The sequence below is a fragment of the Cydia amplana genome, chromosome 10 (genome assembly GCF_948474715.1).
Source record: "Cydia amplana chromosome 10, ilCydAmpl1.1, whole genome shotgun sequence".
NCBI classification, from domain to species: domain Eukaryota; kingdom Metazoa; phylum Arthropoda; class Insecta; order Lepidoptera; family Tortricidae; genus Cydia; species Cydia amplana.
Window position 1 is genome coordinate 5,693,854 of NC_086078.1, and position 26,999 is coordinate 5,720,852.

The 26,999-nt window shown below is 37.5% G+C and overlaps 3 protein-coding genes across 3 annotated transcripts in view; 2 read left to right on the plus strand and 1 right to left on the minus strand.

The window, feature by feature from the left end:
- Positions 1 to 7,176, plus strand: part of LOC134651493 (sine oculis-binding protein homolog) — a 38,873-nt gene extending 31,697 nt beyond the window's left edge. Inside the window, exons 3-4 of the mRNA XM_063506608.1 lie at positions 4,944 to 5,119; positions 5,836 to 7,176. Of these exons, the coding sequence (XP_063362678.1) occupies positions 4,944 to 5,119; positions 5,836 to 7,065 (1,406 nt within the window). The 3' untranslated portion in view covers positions 7,066 to 7,176. The remainder of the gene's footprint in view (positions 1 to 4,943; positions 5,120 to 5,835) is intronic.
- A 6,642-nt stretch (positions 7,177 to 13,818) lies between these two features.
- LOC134651791 (guanine nucleotide-binding protein subunit beta-like protein 1) lies at positions 13,819 to 15,806 on the minus strand. Its single transcript, XM_063506898.1, has 2 exons — positions 15,523 to 15,806; positions 13,819 to 14,707 (listed from the first exon to the last, which is right to left on the minus strand). Exons 1-2 carry the CDS (start codon positions 15,670 to 15,672, stop codon positions 13,892 to 13,894), a joined length of 966 nt encoding a protein of 321 aa, XP_063362968.1. The 5' UTR covers positions 15,673 to 15,806; the 3' UTR covers positions 13,819 to 13,891.
- A 1,045-nt stretch (positions 15,807 to 16,851) lies between these two features.
- The window catches only part of LOC134651480 (exostosin-2), a 57,280-nt gene continuing 47,132 nt past the window's right edge, over positions 16,852 to 26,999 (plus strand). Inside the window, exons 1-2 of the mRNA XM_063506593.1 lie at positions 16,852 to 17,543; positions 18,541 to 19,291. Of these exons, the coding sequence (XP_063362663.1) occupies positions 17,017 to 17,543; positions 18,541 to 19,291 (1,278 nt within the window). The 5' untranslated portion in view covers positions 16,852 to 17,016. The remainder of the gene's footprint in view (positions 17,544 to 18,540; positions 19,292 to 26,999) is intronic.

Below are 26,999 nucleotides of genomic sequence, written 5' to 3' on the forward strand. Positions count from 1 at the left end.
TCATTGATTTAAAAACTCACATTTTCTGTATTTTAGTGCTAATATCTGAATATATTTTCTGTAAAAATGCACTTATGAACCAAAAGCTGGATAACGTGTGAATAACAGATTAATTGTGTAGAAAGCTGGATAACTTTGGTTTAAAATCGGTGTAGTCGATTTTGACAGCCTCTATACAAGTATTATTCAGCTAAATCACCACTATGCACACATTATACAGCTATTACATTGCTCTTATTCAGTTGTAAGCTATTTAATTTGTGCCCAAATCTTCTGTATAACGTCTGTAACAGCGCTGTTGCAGACATTATGCAGCTACCTTATTCAGCTTACAGTACGGCATGCTCTATTATTCAAACAATATTCAGCTGCCTTGTGTTACTTGGGTATGTATTACTTTGCCAGAATTGCGGTCGCTTTCTAAAGTTAGAAGTTCTTTTGATACACTTGTAGACATTGAGGTTTTAGTTACGTTATGTAAATAAAAGTAGGTAGGTACAGTGCCTAAACCGCAATACGTAAGGAAACGCTACAGGCGAAATTATTAGTTAAAAGTCTCGTAGGTACAGTAAGCTGCAGAGATAACTCACCCACCTGCATAGAAATTTGTTTGCAGGGGGGGGGGGCAACGATCTCTGCACCTGACTGTACATACACACCCTCTAAAAATTACTCTCCTTCGGCAGTCGGATAATAAAACGATTTAAAAGCTAACTCAGCTCAGGCAATGATTTTTCTCCGCACTAGCAATTGAAAAACATTCATGTAAACTTTTTCTAAAAGTAGCAGTGAATGATCGAGCGATGTATCAGATAACCCGGCGGATAGGATTCGTTAGAGCCACGTAAATTAATAAGGCGAGCCGGCGTAATGAGAGCGGTGTTCGGTTGCCGACTAAATGTTGCTTGTTTTTTGTGAAATGTGGCATTTTTGATATAAGTTTGCGGTCAACGCTTTGGGCACATCGCTTGCACTGAGTCGTATTCGTACAGCGTGATTTGATAGACAACAATTTGTTTCCAGTACGATGAATAGAAAGTAAGCTACGCACACGCTAGCGAATATGTCAGTGTCATGTCAGTGACAAGAAGCTCGTGGTAAAGCTATTAATAAAGGCGAGACGAAATGATATAGGTACATAGTTCAAATTTCAAAACTAAATAAATTTTAGATAAAGGTGTAGCACAAAATGGATAAATACTTAGTTCGCAGCATATTTATCCGGTTTGCATGCAAGACTTACAAAATTAATTGGAGATAGATATCTGAGATGGGAGCTCACATTTTGTTTTTCCCCGACTTGTTATATTCGTATAGCTATTGGATCCTTCCATTTTAATTATTGCCAGTTATTTTAGTAAATTTATCTTTTCGTATTTTGAGCGCTAACGGAGAATATTGTGGTTTAATTTAAAAATGTTTCTGTTAATAAAATCACGTTGCACAAAAATATAGCGGAAAATGTAATTATTACCTACGAAAGGGGAGATTAAATAGAGTCAGACCGAGAAAAGTTTGCAGCGATGTTGATAGCCCACGCAGTGCAAAACTACATGTGTCATTTTAAACGTCAAACTTCTATGAATTTATGACGTGTAAATAACAATTGCACTGCGTGGGCTATCAAAATCGCTGCAGACTTTTCTTGGTCTAACTCTAATCTATACATATAATAAAGCTGAAGAGGGTCGAAAGTCTGTACATGGAAGATATTCGAAAAAAAGTTGGTTGGGGATACTTAGAATCGATAACAGAACACGTTCCAACAGTTTTTAGAATTTTTGTCTGTTTGTCTGTTTATCTGTTTATCTGTTTGTCCGTTTATCTGTTTATTTGACCGCGCATCACGTGAAAACGGCTGAACGGATTTTGATGCAAACTTTACTAATCTGTCAAGAAAATCCCTGGCCCTATTTTAGGCTAGAAAAATTCAACCCCTAAAAGGGGGGGGTGGCCACTACACTCAATTAAGTTATGTTTGCACCTGAATCTTATGGCGCTAACTTAAGAAAGTGGTGCAAACTTTTTTTTTGTGTATGTACTTTGTAAAAAAAACAAAAATTTTCTTAGTTAATGTCAAACGTCTTTTCAAATACATATTAAATCACATTTATAGACGGGTCTATCGCAGGTCCATTGACAATAATTAACATTATGTGAAGTGGGTGGTTTGAAAATATGATGTCTACCCCAAACTTTTTCATACACTTTTCGTCGGGTAGTTGCACAAATCTCTGTTTTGACATTTTGTTGGGACATCAGTTAGCCGCGACCACGACCAGTGAAACCTGTGTCGAAACGTCGGTAAATAACGGTAATAAAATACATTTCGAGATAGGCCCGTCTAGATATAAATGTGAGTTAATATGTGTTCAAAACGCGAAAGTTTTTAAATTTTAAATAGGTATTATGTCTTTGTAAGTGTCAAACAATTTGGGACTTGCATTTTAAACGCGTCACCATACCTTTCCGAAAAAAAACAATTTTCTCGCGAAATTCTCGCAACGTATTGAGGTTACAAGGTAGCACGGTCTCAGGAATCTGAGGAAGAATCGGAGACGTTCACGCAGTGCGAAGAACGGTTGACCGCTCAGCGGATTCGCACGACAGACGTGCTCGACGGTAAGTACTGTGGTGTATCAGCGGGTACTGGAGAGAGTCGTACGTCTATACTTACCTACACATGCGCGGATATTGGCAGAAATCAAAATGAACAGGCAGTATATACCTAAATCCATTAACACTGTCTTGGATGAAGGCAACGCCACAACAGACCCTCTGGAGTTCCTAAACTCATTGAGTGCTTCAGGACTCCCAGCACACACATTAACCTACATTAATACTATTGTTCTGTGTTTAAGCACTGACAACCTGGACGCTTCGGGCCTTCCGCCCTACGCGGAGCTCGGCCTTCGGCCTTCGCACTTAGACACTTATACTATTGTTCTGTAATTAAGCACTGACATCCAGGACGCTTCGGGCCTTCGGCCCTACGCGGAGCTCGGCCTTCGGCTTTTGCATTATTTAGATATCCACACCAACGTTTCACGTAAACCATTGCGGCTGTGTCCCTGACATAGCATCTCTCAATTTTTTTTCTATCAAAAAAATTTCGCGCTCGCTACGCTCGCGTTTTTAATACGATTTTAAGGGTTAAGCCCTGCTTTAATAAAGATGGCATTCTGGGCACCCTACCAAGCGACTACGACTTAGGCCAATTTTTTTTAATTTAAGTGTTATTTAATAAATAACACTTAAATTAAAAAGTTATAATTCAACATTTTTTTACATTGTTAAAAGTAATCCCCGGTACATTCATATATGTAGATATTTGATATCTATAATATTCTCCTTTCCTCTAATCTTACTTCTAACTAATATAATATTAGACCTAAATTCGAAAGTTTGTTAGGAAGTATGGATTTCTATGTGTATAATTCTTAATTTATCATGCTCAGAATGATTTGACTGGAGGACAGAATTGGATGATATTTGCCATGGACATGATTTGGATAGGTACAGTCAAGGACGTAAAAATACAAAAGTAGTACTGTATTGTCCGTTATACACCTACTACTCTGTGTCATTTAAATCACGTCTAATATTGGAATAAGGGCGAAAAAAACTATTGGTTTTGGAGTGTAGTTTTGTTTAGTGGTACCTACCTAATTGTAAAATATTTTATCTGGACTTCAGTCCGCTAATCGTATCCATCTGTCAACTTTACTTCAAGTTCCGCCTCCAGGGGAGAGAAAGAGAAATTAGAGATCAATTAGCTTACTGACACAGACCGAATTCCACGCGGGCGGAGCCGCGGGCACAGCTAGTACTCAAATAAGTGTTCCGCGAACAAAAGTTTTGTGCGGAACACTAAATATGTAGACGGAACATTATGTATATTGTTGTGTATGGTGTTCTAAATAGGCTACATGACTAATTTTCATTTATGGTATCAATCGATCAGGTTTGTTTTTAGGATCAAATGTCTATATGGGACCCATTGCATTAAAGTAACACAAAAGTCAGAAATTGTAGTCAAAGGCCGACAGCCGCACTTCACTCGCGAAACGCCCTATACAAAACGGCAAGGGAACGTGACGTCAAGGTCTCTGGGAGCCCATCTTGTAGTATGGACAAAACAAGAAAATTGCGTTTTTGTCGGTGAAATATTTCGTTTATGTATATAGTTGCTGTACAATATTTTTCTGGATGAAATGTAAGGAATCGAATGGTACCCTTACTTTTATCGTTTTTGGAAGTTTAAAAAAACTTAAATTTTGAAACTTTCAGGTCCTGTATTTTTGTAATTTTTCAATATTTTATTTTAATATCCACATTATTGTGATAAATTGCTCGTTTGCTATCTATTTTATTATATTTTGTTATAAAATTCAACATGTGTCATCATCCCTATTCAGTGAGTAGGTAATCAAAATAATTGACTTTTTGTCAAGTTAGAACGATAAGGGACAGATCCAAGCAGTTTTGTATTTAAGCGGTTAACTAATAAATGTGTTATTAAGTACCAGAAAATGTAAAAAAATGTGATGTATATTTATCTAATATTGTAGTATAAATTCTTAATGCAATATACGCGATATAATCCGTTTTAATATTTTTATTTTATATTTATCTAACTAGGTACTTAAAGAAATACACTGTAAGTATACCTAGTTGAATTTTTTTAAGCTGACCGTTTTGAACCGAGTTCTCAATTGACTTCTCATAGTCCTGAACGGCCAGCTTAAAACGTTTCAACTATATTATGTAATATAAAGTTATCCTATTTTTTTTAAAGCCAAATGTATAATATTTCACGAAATACCTAAATAAAAATACCTGATAAAAGTGTCAATAATGGACTTTATCAATCTTGTCTGAATCGTCATAATTATCTTATTAGCCCTGAAGAGACAAATAAATCCTTTTTTTCCATATTCCAGACGAATGTTCCTGGTGCAACAAGAGCATCACGGACAGCGGAGCGCTACAACAGGCCGGGGCAGTGTTTTGTTCAGAACTATGCTTCAGCCAATCACGACGCGCCAACTTCAAGCGAGCCAAGACTTGTGACTGGTGCCGACATGTGCGGCACACCGTGGCCTATGTGGACTTCCAGGTGAGTTCTCTTTCACTCTTATGGAACAAGAGTAGAACGGATAGAGACCTCCAACAGTGTTTTGTTCAGAACTATGCTTCAGCCAATCATGGCGCGCCAACTTCAAGCGAGTCAAGACTTGTGACTGGTGCCGGCATGTGCGGCACACCGTGGCCTATGTGGATTTTCAGGTGAGTTCTCTTCCACTCTTATGGAACAAGAGTAGAATGGATAGAGACCTCCAACAGTGTTTTGTTCAGAACTATGCTTCAGCCAATCACGGCGCGCCAACTTCAAGCGAGCCAAGACTGGTGCCGACATGTGCGGCACACCGTGGCCTATGTGGACTTCCAGGTGAGTTCTCTTTCAGTAGTATGGAACAAGAGTAGAACAGATAGAGACCTCCAATAGCGTTTTATTCAGAGCTATGCTTCAGCCAATCACGGCGCGCCAACTTCAAGTGAGCCAAGACTTGTGACTGGTGCCGACATGTGCGGCACACCGTGGCCTATGTGGACTTCCAGGTGAGTTCTCTTTCACTCTTATGGAACAAGAGTAGAGGGACTTTTAGGTATGTTCTCTCTATCTCACTTCTTCTTCTTCTTCAGTAGGTAGGTACAGATAGCGTCCTCCAATAAGATACGTGCGACAAACGGTGGCTTCAGAAGATTTTAATCCTAATATTTTCACAAAAGGTTTTGGACGATAAAGTTAACTCCATGTTTTTCTAATTCCAGGATGGAGCCACGCAGTTGCAGTTCTGCTCCGACAAATGCCTGAACCAATACAAGATGCACATCTTCTGCCGAGAGACGCAGGCGCACCTCGATCTCAACCCCCATCTGGTGAACGCCTCCTCCACATCAAACCTCATAACTCCTGAACTCTGGCTCAAAAACTGCAAAAGCAGATCTGCTTCTCCATCATCCGAACGCTCCGGATCTCCCACTGAAGCCATTAAGCCACCAGAAAGAGAAAAAGAGAACAGAACTGCAAGAAAATCTCCCTTACCTTTAATAACGATAGCTCCTTCAGCAAAACTAATGAAACCAAAAACACCCGAAGAACGCGTTCAAAAGTCACCGGAAACCAAAAAAGAATCAAGATTAAAGATGAATTTAAGGAAGCGGAGAGCATCTAAATGTTCCGCCACAGTCACTTCACAAACAGTGAAACACACACCAACTCCCAAAGCCCAGGATCTAAGAATGCGGAGTCCTTCTATGGATGGGTCATCACCAGCATCTACAGTTGGCAACAGCGCGATACACTCACCGCCGCATTCAATAAATCCTCACACTATTCCTCCTCCTCCTCAATTCCCAAATCCAATGTACGGTATGCCTCCTCCAGCATTCGTAGATAATCACGAGCATAGACCAAATATGTTCCCTCCACGATTTAGCTTTATTCCACGACCAGGTATCCCTATGCACCAGGAAAGACCTCGCATTCCGCCTCCTCTAAACTTCCCACCACTAGGCCAAGCACCTCCAGTGACAGTCCTAGTACCCTACCCTGTAATCCTCCCAATACCTCTACCAATCCCTATCCCGATACCTTTCGCATCATTTCTCCAAGCACATTGTGCTGGAAAAGTCAAAACCGAATCAATGGATGATGCCGAAGGCCCGTTAGATTTCACAATGAATAGCGATAAAAACAAAGATGAAGAATCTAAAGAAAATAAAAATGACAACACAGAATCAGATAAGAACTCAAATCATAGTGACAATGATCGGAGCGAGGAAAAACAAGAAACGGAATCTAGTGAGACTAGTAACGCAGAACAGACTCTGCCTAAATTCAAAATAACACGATTAGGAAATAAAATGGCGAAGATAGTAACAAAAAGCAGAGAACCTTCGGAAGCCCCCAGACCTCTTAGGAAACGGCGGAGACTGGTCGAAGTAGCCACGGAAGACGACCCTCTACTCCCGAAGACGAGGAAAATAGTGCAAGTTTAAATTTCTTAGATGACACATAATATAATCTCAAATTAATATAATACGGTTTTATTAAATACATATCACAAATTCATAAATTATACGGTCTTTTGAAAAACGGAATGTCAGTAGATGGCGACCAACAATCGGATTTACCTACGCTAAGCGTAGATTTTAATGTCTTTCTTTCTAAATGAAATCATAAACGATGGTGTGTTGTACTTGTAAGTATATAATAGGCATGACGTTCAAAGGGTTAAATAGAAAGCTGTTCTCAACCAAGTAAAGCCAAAGGCAATAAAATATATAATAAAGTTTATCCGAGGAGTCAGAGGTGGCGCCATCTATTTACTTTTCGTGACTCGGACACCCTAAAGAGATTTAGTATTCAAAACAATTTAAATTGCTAGTCTTAGCTGTAAGATGTGATGTCGTTCTAAGATCTATACGCTAGATAATAATAAACGCACTGTAAATGTGATATTAGTAACTTATTAACTGTACCTAATGTATAAATGGAATTAAAATCTCATTATGACACGTTTTGTTTTAATTCAAAAGTCGAAGAAGGAAAACAACGATAATGTTTGATGCCAAATGGAGGACTATTTCGTCAGGTGACAAGCAAAACTCACTAATTACCACCACAAGTTCATAGCCATAGTGAACCATATTAATACTGAAAGTAGGTTGAATTTTGTTTGAATATTTTTAACACGCTTTTATTAGGTCGACCTGTATGTAACTAACATGTAATGGAATCTTGCAAGTTAAATTTGATCCACTTCCCGGTTTCCGATTGAGCTGAAATTTTGCATACACATGTAAGTCGGGTGACAATGCAATATTATGGTACCATCGAGCTGATCTGATGATGGAGACAGGAGGTGGCCATAGGAACTCGACCTGTATGTAACTAAATTGTAATGGAATCTTGCAAGTTAAATTTGATCCACTTCCCGGTTTCCGATTGAGCTGAAATTTTGCATGCACATGTAAGTCGGGTGACAATGCAATATTATGGTACCATCGAGCTGATCTGATGATGGAGACAGGAGGTGGCCATAGGAACTCTGTGATGAAACAACGCAACCTAATTGTATTAGGGATTTTTAGAATTGTCTCGATCAGGGATGTTGCGGATGCCGATTTTTGACATCCGCGGATGCGGATTTTTAAAGGCTCACATCCGCGGATGCGGATGCGGATGTCAAGATAGTACCATAAAAAACGTCAAATATTATATTTTAGTAATTTTTATTTCAAAAAACCGGCCAAGTGCGAGTCGGACTCGCATTCCAAGGGTTCCGTACATTAAGTCCCACTCACGCTTGACTGCTCATTTCTAATAGGTTTTTTTGGTTAATGACTAACTTACCTAGCAGTCTAGCACTAACGCCGATGCTAAGACGTTCCTGTACCGACCTGTTCCACATCCGCATCCGCATTAAATCCGCATCGGTTTTATGCGGATGCGGATGTTGAAAATAATGCGGAAGTTCCGCGGTTGCGGATGCGGATGCGGATATTCGCAACATCCCTGGTCTCGATGAGTATTAGTTGTCTGTCGTAAGAAAAGTAGTCAGCGATAAAAGCGTGTAACAAAAATGAAATTTTTGCCAAAAACTTATTTAGTAATTAGTCAGTTTTGCTTGTCACCTGACGATTTGAACCTTGATATTTGACGCTCCGTTGCATTGTAAGCATTCTGTCAATGTATGTTGTTGATGTAATGTGTGCAAACGCGTCGCCCCAGGCAAGGAGAATAAATCTGGAGACCATATCCTAATTGATTACAAAGAACAGCACCATCTAGTATGCAATTTTGTAACTTATTGTAACCCAAAACAATCTAGTCATAATTTTAAAAATCTGGACACAGGCACTGGATGAGAAATTGAGAATAGGCCAATTCAGATAAAAGAAATAATGTCCGATTATAATTGACCGAAGCGTAGCGAAGGTCTACGTTTTGACTCGGGCATTTTGCTTTTGTATGTCCGGATGTTCTCCTCTACAGGTCGCAATTCCTAACCGATTTTCATGAAATTTTGTGACCGAATTCTATGACTAAATAAAAAAAAATTGTCGATCCAGTTTTGGGAAAATTTTCAAAATGGCGGAGTCGTGATAGCTCCCGCCTAAACAAATAGTCGTATCGGTATCATAAGAGTTTTTTCTTTTTGAGATATGTATATAGATTAAATGGCCAAAAATTCAGAAAATTTGTATCGCTGGTTTTGGCGGTATTTAGTTTTTACTTGAGAATGAGTAGCTAATTTTCGTCAGTTTTAGTAAGAACTATAATGGCGTATTTTGCAAACGTTCGCTTTTTTTGTTTGCATCGGTAGGTCCCTGGTTCCATCCCCAGTAAAGTAATTGTATACTGCTACATAACTTTTAGTATTTTTTTTATACTTAAATTTCGTATAGTTGTTTTTTATTTTATTTTGAAAAAATTAAAAATTTCGTATTTTTTATTTATCAAGCGCGGGTTAAGCGTATTCGTTTAATTTTTGTTTGTAGCTTTATGTAGTTTTTAATTTTTTGTTTATATTACATGTACTATACCTATATTTTAATAAATATTTTTGCCATACATTTATTCAGTTTTAAGCTCTGCTCGCGAGGTCTACAGCTCACAGAGCCACTAGTTTAAGTATTATAAGTCCATAATTTTATTTACTTTCTTGTGCCAGGTGTCATCAATATTTACAATTAGATAAATCCTTAAATATTGTTATCAATAAAAATTTTGTTATGTACAATAAAATGAATACTACAAAAAATAATTTAGAATAGGCACGCAGCTGTAGTAATATTGACTTTAATAGGTAGGTGCTTACTGACGTCTTGACGAGACATGACATGACTCATTCACAATTTGTGTTCACAATAGGTATTTAAAGTAGGTATGTAAGAGTGGTGATGAGAGTTCATTTGACAAAAAAAAATACTGCTGATTGTACAACGGATAAGGGTCGTCAACGCCCTTGTGACACCGTGGAGTTGCATAAACCTCACTTTTGAAGGCTGGAGGAGTATTCTGATTGTAATAATGTAATAACTAACCAAGCTAACTGTGCAGCGATATTGATAGCACCGACTGTATTTTCAGTCTTTTTAGGGTTCCGTAGCCAAATGGCAAAAAAACGGAACCCATATGGATTCGTCATGTCTGTCTGTCCGTCCGGATGTCACAGCCACTTTTTTCCGAAACTATAACAACTATACTGTTGAAGCTTGGTAAGTAGATGTATTCTGTGAACCGCATTAAGATTTTCACACAAAAATAGAAAAAAAAACTATAAATTTTGGGGGTTCCCCATACTTAGAACTGAAACTCAATTTTTTTTTTCATCAAAGCTATATACGTGTGGATACCTATGGATAGGTCTTCAAAAATGAGATTGAGGTTTCTAATATATTTTTTTCTAAACTGAATAGTTTGCGCGAGAGACACTTCCAAAGTGGTAAACTGTGTCCCCCCTCCCCTGTAACATCTAAAATAAGAGAATGATAAAACTAAAAAAAATATATGATGTACATTACCATGCAAACTTCCACCGAAAATTGGTTTGAACGAGATCTAGTAAGTAGTTTTTTTTTAATACGTCATAAATTACGGAACCCTTCATGGGCGAGTCCGACTCGCACTTGGCCGCTTTTTTTATACCACATCGGTGGCAAACAAGCATACGGGCCACCTGATGGTAAGCAGTAAGTAGATGTATTCTGTGAACCGCATTAAGATTTTCACACAAAAATAGAAAAAAAAAACAATAAATTTTTTGGGTCCCCATACTTAGAACTGAAACTCAAAAATCTTTTTTCATCAAACCCATACGTGTGGGGTATCTATGGATAGGTAGGTCTTCAAAAATAATATTGAGGTTTCTAATATCATTTTTTTCTAAACTGAATAGTTTGCGCGAGAGACACTTCCAAAGTGGTAAAATGTGTGTCCCCCTCCCCCTGTAACTTCTAAAATAAGAGAATGATAAAACTTAAAAAAAAATATATGATGTACAGTCACCAGCATAAATAAATGACTATGGGCAGCCGTGCAAAAATATCTGATGCTCCATTGGAGGCATAAGTATATGACGACACTACCTCGGTAAAAATATGTGATGCTTTGTGACCAGCAAAACTATCGTTAGTCCGTATCCGCATAAATATCGGATCGGGTCGCTTAAAAATATTTGACTACTCATAAAATTCAAAATTGTGTGATTACTCTCATCTGGAATAAATATCTCTCCACTGTGAAAGCAAATACATCGGATGGACGATAGACCGCCTATATATATCTGACACGTTGGAAAATCACAAATATGTTATCGACCTTTAAAAACGAACCATACATGTTTGGTATAGAGCCGTAAATTGTATAAAGTGATTTGACAATTCACGAAAAGAGTGCAGACTTGTCATTGTATATGTCTGTCTCACATTATATTCTATCATCGATTTGACGGAATACACTGGATATAATTTTGAATCGTAACGTATCGCAATCATGAATCTAGTATATAACTAGATCTGGCATGAGGGGTGGGGGAAATGATAAAACGGGATAGTCTTATGTATCTTTCAGTAGGAGTAGCAGCGAAAGCATTATTGTTTGTCCTTGTCACAGTCTCACAGGTTGACTTCTTCATCATTCTTTTTTATGTAAGAAGGAGGTTTATTACACATTTTCTATTAAAAGTCTACCTGATTTTTAATTATGTCACAATTTAAAATTGCAAATGAAATACGTGAGACAGACATATGCAATGACAAGTCTGCACTCTTTTCGTGAATTGTCAAATCACTTCAAACAATGTAAGGCTCTATGCTATCCAGGTATGGTTCGTTTTTGCCGATTGATGACATATTTCATAATTTCGTGTCAGATATATAGGCGGTCCGTCTGCCATCCGATGTATTTGCATTCACATTGGAGAGATATATATGCCAGATGAGAGTAATCACATAATTTTGATTTTTATGAGTAATCATAATCAAATATCTTTAAGCGACCCGATCCGATATTTATGCGGATACAGAGTAACGATGTTTTTACCGGCCACAAAACATCACATATTTTTACCGAGGTAGTGTCGTCATTTACTTATGCTTCCAATGGAGCATCAGATGTTTTTGCACGGCTGCCCACAGTCATATATTTTTGCTGGTGACTGTACATTACCATGCAAACTTCCACCGAAAATTGGTTTGAACGAGATCTAGATCTAGTAAGTAGTTTTTTTTAATACGTCATAAATTACGCCATTACGGAACCCTTCATGGGCGAGTCTGACTCGCACTTGGCCGCTTTTTTTATACCACATCGGTGGCAAACAAGTATACGGGCCACCTGACGGTAAGCAGTCACCGTAGCCTATGGACGCCTGCAACTGCCAACGAATTTGAATCTCGAAAATTCGCTCGAGATCACGCGAGATCGAGATTGCATTCCCTAATTGGGATTAGTCCGGAGGATTTCTCATGATGTTTTCCTTCTCTGAAAAGCGATTGCGATTTATTGACCTCGTGAGCTCTGATAAGAACTGTCATTCATTGCCTACACAAGTACACACTAATCTGAGAGATAAGTACTAAACACCCATGCACTACACAAGGTCTATTTTTATTTAATACTATGTATATCCTTCCTAATCTAACACATAAATATTTCGTGACAGGATAAGATTAGCAGAGTCAGCAGCCTATCAACAAGAACAATAACAGTATAACCAAAAGTTATCTCAAATGCGTAGGTATACATCGCTTCGCTTTGTTTAGACAAACAAGTTTGCCAAACATTGGACAAACAACGTGTTATATTTATATCATATTAACAACATGTTTTGGTAGTTGTAACAATGTTGCTGTTGAGAATGATTTGAAAACTTGTTTTGAATTAGAATCATGTGTTTTTCAACCATTTCCTAAAAAATAATGAATCGTTCCCTGCGTTGTTTTATGATTCTTACCAAGATTTGTAATAGTTCGCGAACCACAATTTAAAAAACACTTATGAAATGAATGAAAATAAAAATCTTTTTTTTCAGGCAATTTAAAGCAGTGTCTGTGTTGTAAACAGTTTCCAACTTTTTTTACATCCACTGTATTGAGAGTGAAAGTGATTGTAATTCAGTGAAATAAAAGAACAGTTTCAAAAATTCAAATTGTTTATTTCCTCGATTTACTGAGAAAACAATCGCTAAAAACCATTGGAAAATATCTTGCAAACATTTAAACTTAATTTACTAACAGCTCGGCCGCAAAAATATCTTGCAAACATTTAAACTTAATTTACTAACAGCTCGGCCGCACAAGGTGGTTATGTTCGCCTCTACTATATTTTGTACTCATGAGATCCAATTATAATTTTTACAATAACATGATACTGTATTCAATATTAAATCCAAAAATCATTAATGCATTAACGAAATTAATAGTCCTCAGACAAAATGTACCTTTTTGTTAATAAACTAATGCAAAATTCAATTAGAAATTCCTTACCAACAAAGAGGTACCTTTTGTATGAAAACGTCACAATTATTACAATCGAAGGGATGTTTACAAAAACAACATTACTGCTTAGAGCGGTTGACACTTTTTTTTGAACATTGTTAATCGTTTCAGGTGTCAACTGTGTCAACCAGTGTAGTCAGTCATGTTGTTTTTATAAACATCCCTTCAATCTAATTCAAAGGCAATTCCGGCACAATTTCATACTCAAGTTTCATAGAATACATGTCCAACTGTTTTACGCTATTTATTCAGTTATAAGGTTTTGCATCAGGCAGTCTAATCTATTTTATTGTAAAATTTCGTTGATAAATGCATAGAATTAATGCTTATTATTGTATAAGTCCCAGAGTGTGATGGCACCATCCAGGCCTCCCGCTGCCATGATGTTTGCATTCCAGAAAGAGACCTTTTGAGAAGAATAGCAAACATCTTGTATGGCTTGTCGGTGTTCTGTAAGCACAACTAATTGTCTCAAAGAAAACCAGGAAAATATACGGATGTGCCCATCCCAGCCGCCCGATACAAACACCTTTCCATCCATGCGAGACTGGACTTTATTAACCCCAGCGTTCTTGATAGCGATGTCCGTCTTGTGGGCCAAGCTTGAGTCTTTTCTCCCTATACTAAAAATCTGTATCACATCCGAGGCATTGCCGATCATGCCTCTTTGCTGTTCAACATGGAAGTCCACGGACATGGGACATTCTTTCGTTTGCAACTTGCTGATGCATTGACTAGTGTTGAGATCCCACAGGAGGAGCCAGCCGGCTTCGTAACCCACTAGGAGGCAATGCTTGTCACTTGATAACTCAATATACTTCAAACACATTGGATCTCCTAGCTTGGTTGAGCTGTCTGGTTCCAAGCAACCAATTTTTTCTCCGGCAAAGCTATAAATGGAAACTTTTGAATCTTTATCAGGTACATAGAGTGTTTCGAGTTTTGTGTTGGCGTCAAATCTACAAAAGCCTGGATAGTCTATATCGATGATGGCATCTTCTTTGTAGCCGGTGTTGGTGAGGTTAAAGACTTTGTACTTGCCGCCTTTTTCTTGGGTGATGAGCTGACTGTCGGTGTGCATGAGGTGAAGGATGGGAGCTTGACCAACGTGGATCTTCTGCTGAACTCGGTTAGTCTGAAAATACAAAACAATAACCATTATTTTATTTATTTATTTATTTTATAAGCAGGCAGGCAGTTATGACAACTGATATGGCCTGTATCCAGTAGTAATCATAAAGATAGTTATAAAGATAGTTATCATGAATGAGTATTAGATTAATATGTGTTGTCTAATTTATTTCAATGCCAACGCTATTTATGCCAATGGTTTTAATTATATTTTTCTCAGGTGAAAAGACCAATTTATCACTTTTGATTTTTGTTAGCTACCTATAAAATATTAATTCTTCTAATATGTTGTGGCAGCTTCTATATGTAGCACTTCCATTCCATTTCGTGGCACTTTATCCTTTTATTCTCTGTTGTATCTCTTGTTATCTCTGTTATATCTGTTACATCTGTTTCTATTTTGTGTTTGTGCTCACGAATAAAATTATTTCTATTCTATTCTATTCTAGAAATGCTACAATCAATTCCACTAAAATGATGTAGTGACATACAAAACAGGGTAGTAACATACAATCTAGTTACAGTTAATGCATTTGGATTTTTTATAATTTAATGATCAAATTTGTACATTCAGAACCCAAATACAGACAAAAAAGTAAATAAATATCAAATAATGATAATGACAGCAAAGTATAGCAGATGCTATAAAAATTGTGTGACCTGCACTATAGGACAATGTAATTCATTTTTCTAGGTCAGAAAATGAGGGTAGTAAACAAAGGAACTGCGCACAACACAGAGGCACGCGGCGACAGTATTTTACGCAGTTACACGCGCCATGAACAAAGCTCACAGCATCCTTGGAATACAATATCTCACCTGAAGGTTGAATGCATAAACATAACCATTTTTCGAACCGGCTAGTAACCTCTCCAGACCGCCAGGAAGAAAGCTAAATGCCAGCGAATATACTGGCGTGTTGTCAACATTACGAATGGTATAAACTGGGTCGGGAGGTAACAGTGCCATTTCTGGTCAAGCTCAAACCGAAATACGTGGTCGGAATTTAAAAAGAAAATAATAATAAATTAATCAAGCCATCAGTAACTGAACCATAACTACGCACAACACAAAACTGACACAAAAATATATAAAAAAAAGTTTCAACGTCGGCACATTGCTATGTTCAGAACATATGACTCAGATGTATAAAGCTTTGTGAAATCTGCAAAATTATTTAGTTAAAGTAAACTATTTATTTATTTTTTAACAGTTATTAATAGTTAATTTATAAATAAATAAAGTTGTATGTGTAAACGCTGCTGTAAAATCCGTATTTCAAAGTAATACAAAATTTTATAGCATCCGCTGATGATAATGGTGAATACTTTTGAACAAATATTTTTGACAGTTATTTATGCCTGGCAATACATGCTGATGTTTATTTGTTTTTTTTAAACGTGCCTTACACTATAGGATTTATGGTTTTGGTCAAACTACACTGCAGCACTGCACTGCATGCAATCCAAAAGCCCCCTCCACACACGTGCGCGAATCGCGGCGCGAAGCCACGAACTCGTGTGTGGAGTCGATTACGCTATTTCCGAAAATCGATTCCTCACTCACATTCGCGGCTTCGCGTCGCGATTCGCGCACGAGTGTGTAGGGGGCTATAGATATATTAAATGCAGTCTGACGTCTGACATACTATTTAGCATGAGTTGCGTTCTCGCGCGCGACTCCATACATCATGCGCGACTTCAATAAGCAGCCCTTAATTATGTGATATTCTTGATACCTGCAGGTAGTTATATCGCAACAATATATATTAATTATTTAACTAGGTAAATATTGAATTAGGTCAAATTTCAATATATTAGCTATACTTGGTCAACCAGATCTTGACAGTAGAAAAAGGCGGCAAATTTGAAAAATGTATGCGCGAAGGGATATCGTCCCATAGAAAATTTGAATTTCGCGCCTTTTTTTGCTAACGAGACTTGGTTGACCAGCTATAATAAGCACTGTACCAAAAAATATACATATAATATCTGTCAAATAAGCCTCGCGCCGCTATTCACGCACATAGTCTAGAGAGGACTATATGATTTATTGTGAGATAACTTGCTGGAAAGTGTAAAAACGTTTTAACAAGTGGGGCTAGTGAGCCCCGCATCGTCGTGCCCCTCCCTCATACCGCCCTTGCCCCTATTTGGCAGACTAGTTGTCAAATCAAATCACAATTTCAGACCACCGAAAGTGGTGCAGCATTTACAATTTGCTATTTTTATGAATGAGAATTTAATCAATCTTGCCTGTATAATGGGTGACATAAGTAAATTATGAAGATTAATTCGATCGCGGCGTTCACAAATGGCTGCGGATTCGCTATTAAAAACGGGAAAACACTCGAAGTATATATCGTATAGAAAGATTTTGTACCATAGGTTTTTCGTTGGGTTGCTGTTGTTTATATTGGTGACTTTAGCGATTACTGTGTTGTTTAATGCTCTGTCGAGTAGTACGCCGCGGACAGTTGTGCACGAAGCAGTGAATTTGGACCGCAGTGTTGTGGTGAAGTTGGGGCAAGATGCAGCTACAGCGAAACCCAGGGATGCAAATTGTACTTACTGGGATTGCTTTAACGTGTACCGGTGCGGCAGAGGCGGCCACAATAAGATAACAATATACATATACCCGAGAACGGACTTCCTCACGCCAGAGGGTCCTATATCAACATTTTCTAGAGAATTTTACGTAATTTTAGATACTATAAGACATAGTAAATATTATACAGCGAACCCAGAGGAGGCGTGCTTGCTAATTCCTAGTATAGACACTCTAAATCAACGTAGTTTTTTAAGCAAATATGTATCACAGGCTTTCAACATTCTTTCACAGTAAGTAGACAATGGTTTTTTAATATTTAATTGTTTTTCAATATGTACTATTCAATTTATTCAGTAAGCAGCTATTATATACATTCGAATGGCATATTAGAGGACTGTAATTAACTATTAATTTTGAGTTGGTAATGTTTAACCTTAATTCTTATCAGAAGTTGAAAAATCTTTTAGCGTTTGTTTACGTAATATTTCATAATAGCAAGTATTCATTTTACAATTTGTAAAATGTTTTATAAGGCAGCAAAGTTTCATATTTTATATATCTTAATACTCTCAATGCGCCAATTTAAGTAACTCATAATAAACTTTACATAGAAAGGCAATTTAAATGAGATTTGCTATATTGGGGTTTTCGGTGGCGAAAAATCGATCTAAGTCTTATCTCTGGGAAAACGCGCATTTTTGAGTTTTTATATGTTTTTCGAGCAAAGCTTCCCAGGTACTGATATTTAACATGCTCCTGCCACCTGACCCATTTCACAACATCTGCATAGAACTTTTCATGAGGGGGTAACCACCTCTGCAGCTGACTGTACATTCTGTTACAATGTAATTGAAATATATTATTTTACTGACTTTAGATGCAAAAGAAGTTGATCCCTATAGTTTTAACAATTAGATTCAATTTCTCCTAACATAAGGTATGTTGTATAACATTGGTCAAGTTTACAAACATTGAAGTAATTATGTACAGGAATGTGTAATCTCCAGCCATGCTATCTAAACAGGCATTTAAATATTTATAAATGAATTAGTATATTTTTAATTAATATAAATTGGGACATAGAATTGAAGGAACTTTATTTTTTCCCAAAAGCCAAATGTTGTCTGTTACAACTTTGTCATTTTCATTTATAATTTTTCTTTAAGTGAATAGGAATTTGCGTCAAATTAATGCGAACATTTTACTCCAAGAAAGTATCAAAGATCAATTTATGTGAATTTATGTTATGTAATGTAAATTCAAGAGATACTATTTTTTTTCTTACAGTTGGAACAATGGAGAAAACCACCTTATATTTAACATGCTGCCCGGATCAGCACCCAACTATGAGACTGTCCTCGATCTCAATACAGGGAAGGCCATCATAGCCGGGGCCGGGTTCGACACGTGGTCCTTCCGCTACGGCTTCGACGTGGCCATCCCCGTCCACAGCCCGCTGGCCACTCACATAGACAGCACACAACCAGACGACAAGAAATACTTAATATTATCCACCCAACTAAATATCCCGAGAGATTACTTATTTATATTACAGAATATAGCATCGTCATCGAACGATCTAATACTTCTAGATAGGTGTAAAGGTGCCGATCACAGTAAACGCTGTGAGTACGTGACAGGGAGGATATTTAACTACCCGGAAGTATTAAAAGATGGGATGTTTTGTTTAGTCATACGTAGTGCGAGACTATCCCAAGCTATGTTAATGGATATTATAGCATCACAGTGTATTCCTATTATAGTGGCTGATTCTATTGTGATGCCTTTTAACTCGCATGTGGATTGGAATAAAATAGCAATATTTGTACCTGAAGAGAATTTGAAGAATGTTTTGAAGATAGTGCATGCAGTGAGCGAGGAGAGGCGTGGGGAGTTATTCTGGCAGCAGAGATGGGTGTATGAGAGATACTTCTCGAGTATACAGAAGATAACTATGACTATGTTGGAGATTATTAATGAGAAGGTGTTCCCGTTGGCAGCTAGGAGTTACGAGGATTGGAACATGCCGGAGCACTTGGTGAGTTTAGTTGATAATTGGTATAATTTTCAGGCTAGAAAACCATTTTGGAGCATTTCGCGGGCTGTCCCGTACAAACGCATTTTATTTCGTGTATTATGTACAACTGTTTTCGGCGTTTACTTATAGGTAAAGCCGACAGTTATTTTTCTGGACATATTTTTGACTATTTGTCCAAGTTCATGGAATGCATGCCTTTGTTGATAGTCAATAAGATGATTTCTAAAAGCTTAAGCTTTTCATTAATCACCGACAAAGTGGTATGTTTTACCTACTTCTCTTACGTTGAAGTAGCAATAAACAAAAGCGAGTTAGTTTCATAGACCTGCGAAATATGTACGTACCTATGTTAAATTCCCGAACTATATTCGATTTGTTTGAATCATCTCGTCAATGAGTGGAAGCTGTACAGTCGCTATCAGAAATATCGGAGCGGCTAAGGCGCTCACAAATATCTGAACACTCCTCTATTGTCAGGGCGTTAGAGTGCGTGTTTAGATATTGTGACCACCTTGGCCGCTCCGATATATCTGATGGCGACTGTACGTTTTATTATAACGGGTTTTAGAATGGCAGTAATGTAGGGATGTAAAAGAGACCGGTGTCCAGTAGTGGGACGTACCTAATATACCTACCATGTTACCTGTCGTGATTGCTTCACCGGATGGTCTCATCGGAAGATCAGCGCTAGAAGTCGCCAGCAACATGCTGAGGTGAGACCATTTCGTGGCACCTTATCCTTTTATGTTTCTCTGTTATGTATAATTTTCTATTTTGTGTTTGTGCTCATGAATAAAATTTCTATTCTATTCTGACAAAGGATAAGTTTACATTTTAACTAGTGTTCGTCGACAGAAACTGAATGTATTGTCGAAACCGAAACCGATTTTGCTCAAGTTTTGGCCGAAACCGAAGCGTCGGTCAGACCTAATTTTAACCAACGTCCAAATAAATGTTATGTGCGAAAAGGATTCGTACTTACCTAATCATCACTACATAGTATAAAATAAAACAAAGTCGCTTCCCGCTGTCTGTCTGTCCCTATGTATGCTTAGATGTTTAAAACTACGCAACGGATTTTGATGCGGTTTTTTTAATAGATAGTGATTCAAGACGAAGGTTTATGTGTAATTTGTTAACCCGTGCAAAGCCGGGGCGGGGCGGGTCGCTAATTGTCGATATAAATGGAAAGTAAAACACGTTTGCAGCGTAACCTACGCATACGCAGTGAGCCGCCAGCTTTATTAAACGGTTTCCCGTTTTCATTAAACATTACCGCTAGGTACTCAGTCGTAATCATAAATAGAACCGCAAATCTGGCCGCGGGTATAAATTTCACAGCAGGCAATTTTGTTTGAAAATACACTGAAACAATCCTCAACACAATTCGCGGGGGATTTGTATCGCTTTTCGTTGTCAAAAATATTGTTGCCCGTTAGGCTCGGCGCGCACTGACGATTATTGCCACCGTTTTATTTATGTGCGGTTTATAAATTACGGTGGGTTAAAATGCTTTCGTAAATAGCTAGTACGCAAGGCTATAATTTGTTTTTTTTCACTGTGAAGTACTGCCCATAGGAAATATTATGGAACGCTCATTTGTTTCTGTGGCATAGAAAATGTATGGCGTAGTATAGTACATCATAGGTAAAAAAAAACATATACCTACTATCTATAAGGTAAAACGCGCCTAAACACAATAGCGGAGATCTTGAAAATATATAATATACTACACTTAACAACAGTCAGTATTAAAATACTGGCTATATGGATCGTCATTTACAGACAGACCAATTTGCAATTATTTTACGAAAATGGACGAAAGAAATGAAGAATGTATATTTGTTATTATGTCAGGACCATAGCGCGTAAAAATCATGTAGGTATAGTACCTACTTAAAATTAAAAATAGATAAAAAGATACTTTCAAATCTTCCTTTCTAAGTTCACGAATAGACTGTCTACTTTGCAGAATAGACTGTCGAACAAAAATCGGATACCAACTGTTAATGTCCCTAAGTCCCTAAAGCTAATAATAGCCCGAACTGCCACAGGGGACGAGAAAGGCCAGTCTCCCGCTAACTCTATAGGTTTAGATAGCCGCAGTGCCGAAAGTCGCACGTACTCCGCCGGACTTGCGGACTCTAGTAGTGATGTGATGTTCCGCGGGATATTCCCGCCTTCAGGAACTGTTGGGGATTTATTTCCGTATTCAAATGTGATTTTTTACACGCTTAAACTTGAATTGTATTGTACCTTTGTACCTATTTCCATAGATGTTTTAGGGTGGATCAACTATTTCTTGTTGTTATTCTGTCCGGTCAGCCAAAAGACAATAGTAGCATAGTTTGTTAGAAGACATTGTACACCACCTCCTTCTGACACGCTTTGTAGACTCTCAATGGAAAGGGTATTAATAAGTATCACAAAAAAGCGTGTTTGGTGAATTTAAATACTTAAAAATCAGGTTTTAAAGAGTGACCCAGGAGAACGTAACCACGGCATTGAGTGACAAGAAAAATATGATTCACCTCATCTACAAATTTGTTTTCTATATAACCAATTAAACTGTCATAAAATAAATTTTATGGGCTTTCACGTACCTCTTAGTTACTAAAACTATTTTTACTTGTGAGAGCAAAAAAATCCCGGGAACACGTGCATATGCCGGAATATTCCCGCGACCCGCGACCATCAAAACTCCCAAAATGGGTATTTTAGTCGGCTGAACGGCTACGAAGTTGGGCTAAGTAGGCGGCCCCGAGTTGCAAACTTACAGTAATGTAGCTTTGTGACGCCTCGACTTTTAAACAATTCATGGATGCCATTGGGATCGCGTCAGAATATCGTTTGGGGGTCGTAGATTTTATTTTGTCTTTAGGTATTATTTATCGAATTCTCACTTACTAATAAACGAATGGTCCGGGCAATTGACAAGGATAGTAGGTAGGTATATACTCTACACATTCGTATGTGTTGTGCACCTCTCATTTTAGTCCAGCGCTTTTTCAGCATTGACGGTAAAAAGACAAAACCAGTATTCGGTTGAAATTGAGGAATTCACGTTCGACGTTTAAATATGTACATCGCTGCTGCTGCGTCTCATAGAAAACTAGAAATTCAGTTTTCATGATATATTCCGGGATCCCTGTGATTGGTTTTTTCAAGTACATAGTTAGCAAACTGGCTAACCATAATTATGTAAGTACCTACCTGTTCATTCTTCCAACAGTTTCATTCCATTCTTGCATTAGTTATTTACGATACAAGTGCGGAAAAATTCGAATCGAAAATTCGAAACACGACCGAAGGGACTGTTTTAAATCGACACGAGTTGCGAATTACCTATTCGCACGTGTATCGTACAACGTTTTACATATGGCACTTTAAACTTTCGACATACGCACGGAAAGTGATATTTCCCGTACTAGTTCGGGAAAGTCGCACCATACATACGGTACAATACATACTGTAAATAATATTTACCTACTTTACTTATCTCTATATTGCAATTTGTAACGTTTTCATTAATTAGATGTTTAACGATACATCACTTCACCGTCGTATACTTATATTCGTTTTAAAACAGAACCCGTTCAAACTTTAAGTTTGTTTGTTACTTTGTTGTTTTTACTCCAGTTATTGGGCTTCTGTTATTTCTACTTTATAATATAACAAGTTGAAAACTAACCCGACTAAGGATTCTGTAAGAAAAACGACTAATTTTTACCCGACCACTGCAAAGACAAACCCAAACAAAATGAGGTTACTTACGTAAATTATTACGACCACCTCCGGTCTCCACTTTCGCATTTATAATATTAGTATCAGAGTAGTATGGATTAATATATAAAAGAAACAACACATTACGCCCCACTTCGATAGGTTGGCTCAGAGGGATTACTTGTAATAAATACGTTAGAGATATTCATTATTATACGGTGCTCCTACGGAATGCCCCATAAAAGATAATACGAGGGATGATAGAGCAGCTCATAAGCTTTCGATTTACCCCCATGTATTATGTGCAGCGTTTGTTATAGTTTCGGCGATGCTCATATTTATATCTTATTTTTCCTCTACGAAAAATCCTCGCCTATTTTGAAAATAAGGTAAACTACTAACATAAGAAAAACAGAAACTCGTTTCATTGCGGAAAACGATAGTCTAGCCTAGGTAATTATAGCCTTAACCTTAATGTATGTATCTAACTATACGAAACAGATGTTAATTTGAGTCCAAGCTTCGTTCGGACCCTGAAATCTATTAGTGTAGCTGTTATCTCCAAAAACGGCCTCGGAATAATATCTCTCTCGTCTCAAAGTTTCTAACTTATCCTTACTAGGATTTAAGTCCCTGTAGATTCTTATAATTCCGCACACGTTCAGAAAGGAATGTTATATTACCAAAGGGTTGCTATACGTCAGGAGTCAGGATTTCCCCTGACTTGTCAGCATTTTTCGTCTTTTGTCAGGGCAACCCTACATAACATACTTATCCCATATACAGTAAACTGTTCAATGAATAGGTTCATTTATACCTTTTTTGTGGGAAAATCAAGTCTCCGTCTTAAAATAAAGTTGTACGGGCCAATAAATGAAGATTGGATTAGTATTGTTTATGTTTACCCTGCATTATTTGTATAAGATTGACGCTTAGAATTCCTAGTTCTAGGCAGAAACGAGCGAATTTTTGTTGGGATGGTCTAAAAATAATTGATTTAATTACAAACACTGGGATTTAGCTGGGTTTGAAATTGGTTGTGAATTATTAAATTAGTTTTGTACACCGCTTTCGACCTAGTCACCAAGTAATTCAAGTTTGCCATTTGCTATCAAATTAAAGTTTGCTGTTTCCGATGACCATGCAATTTGTACGTTCGTGCTGTAACTATACTTCGTATAACGTACGTACATAATGTATGTAGCTTTGGCCTATTGACGACGATATCATGAATTAATATTTTAAATATGTAGTACCTATAATTTTAATATAAAAAAATAGTGTTTTTGCCGATGGATCTGACGTGCAATTTTTTTAATGCAATTATATTTTCAGAGTAATTAAGATACAAGGTAAAAATGGTCATATCTAGTCATATCTATTATCTATAGCTGGTCAAGCAAATTTGATATGTAATATGTAACACGATATAGTTTGAAAAACTTTTTTTTTAATTTTCTCATTTACCCCTCAAAAATGGCCTCCATATTTAAAATTAATTTATTAACGTTATACGTCCATCTTTGGGTCACAAACGTACATATGTGTGCCAAATTTCAACTTAATTGGTCCAGTCGTTTCGGAGAAAATAGGCTGTGACAGACGGACGGACAGACACACGAGTGATCCTATTATTAGGGTTCCGTTTTTTCCTTTTGAGGTTCGGAACCCTAAAAAAGGCGCGATGTTCAAATTTTCTAAGGGATGATATCCCTTCGCGCCTACATTTTTAAAATTTGCCGCCTTTTTCTACTGACAAGATCTGCTTGACCAAGTATAGTCGCAAATTTCGAACCCACGCGGTGGTCGTTTCTTCCGTCGCAAGGCGCGCCATATATTTTGTCCCCGTCTCTTTTCATGTAGGCTCTTAAAATTAAAACCATGCTACAACCTGCGACGCAAATACAGTCAGCAATACTATTCGCTTAGCACCTTTGCATACAAACTTCTATCTGTAGCTGACTGTACATCGAGTTTAGTTGGTAAAATAACTCAAAGCTTCCATACCTACTTCAACTATTGTAATATAATAAGAAAAGTTTGCAAGCCAGGGATAGCGGCTATAGTGCCGATAATCCACTGTATCACTGAAAGAAATGAATGAGACAGCCGAAAGATAAGTGTACAAAATCCTCCGTTCTTACAATAATCGCCAAAATGGTGAGAGGTCTGTTCTGAGATTAAGTGTCAAACAAACGTTTGCTATTATATTTAAGCCTATAAGATAAAATAAGTATTTACTGGCAATGATATTGAATTTTGGTTGATTAAAGTATTATTCACATAAGTATATCAGCAAGAAATTAACTAGCTGTAAATATTGCTAGATTCGTGATTGGAATGAAATAAAATCATTTAATTTCATTCGAATCATCTGAACATTGAATAACTATGACTGAATGCTTTCTCGTCTAACTTTAAATTTTGATTGCAAGTAGCTGTGCTGATTTCTTTTCCATTTTTAGGATATCAAAAAATAAACTTACGGCATCAGCTCGCATCACCTTCGCTATCATTTTCAGCGCCTACGGTGTCGCTGCAAAAACGTCAAATCGTCGATTATCATGATAGATGAGTACTTTCCCTTTACACTGATCACTTGCAAACATTATCTAAACAACCAGCCTAATGCTGATCTTTAAATTCTCAACAGCTATTGGTTGTCGCAGATCATTCTTGGCTGGTTAATCCGAGATGCAAGTTCGGTAAGCCAGTGGTAGCAAAGCCGGTCGGAAACCCAAATTTCCCGAAGTCATTTGTTATCTAGCACCGGCTGCGGCCAGTTTGTTTGTGAGAAATATTGCAAGAATTTTACGGAGGCTTTATAAGGTTTGTAATTTTAGCGGAGACTTTTAGAATTTTAGCTGCAAGTTTACTTTTACGCCTTAGACTTGAAAATTTTTGGTAAGGTTAGATTCCCATCTAACAAACACTTGGTAGGGAATCCTCATACAGTTTCTCTTGCAAAGCAAAATAAACTATGTTTCTCTCAACACGACCTTAGATCTAATTGCCTTTTATAGACACTTGTACAGTTTGCGCACACAATAAAATAAAACATAATAATGGGATGATTCCCGGGCAAAAAATATATTGTAAGAACTTATAGTGGGCAGCATAGGACTCCCTTGTTTATTGGAGCGATACGTAAATGTCAAGTTATTTAGGAAACACAAGATGAAAAGCTATGGAAGCATAAGTGTGCGTGAACTGGAGGGGCAGCACTTGCGTATTGGCGTGAAATGTCAATGTCAAGTTTTAGTTTTCGATTTAGGCCTCATGGTGGAAAACCCTTCAATATGCGAGATCCCTGTGTCGTTTTAACGCGGTTACTTTTTTGCTATGGGCTACGCGCGTTATTTACGAAAAACTAAAAAATGGGCCTTTTCATCCCTCCTCCCTACTTTTTAGCTTCACCCCCATCCAGAAATACTTGTAGTATATTATTAAAGGCACCTTTTTATTTCCCCTATTTTTCCTTCATTGGGTGTCCTACCAACCCAAAACCCAAGATATAAATTTCATCGACAATATTCCTCTTTATCGGAACTTCGGAAGGTTTGCGATAATTTCCCAAATAGGTATAAGCCTCCCAATTCCCAAGTTACATAACATGCTACCGATCTGTAAAAATCGACCCTCACATTTATATTACTAAGTATCGAAGTTAATGGAGTATCATTGAGCCGCCCCCGATATCATTTAGGTATTCCTCGAGAGGCCTCAACATTTTTAGTTCGATTCGTTTTCTTTGCATTCGCCAGGTTGACGATTCCTCCTCGGGATTTCGTAGTAATATTTCTTGATTAATATCCGTTGAAGATGGTCTCTGGAAAAAGATATTAGGGAATTGAGTTATAAATTTCTCGGGTCATTTGTCTGACTCCGAACGTCGAACAGCGAACAGGATCGTTGGAAGTCGGTTATAAATATTTAATTTGAGCATATTTAAAGGGAACGGTTGGGTAATTTTCTGCGAAAATGT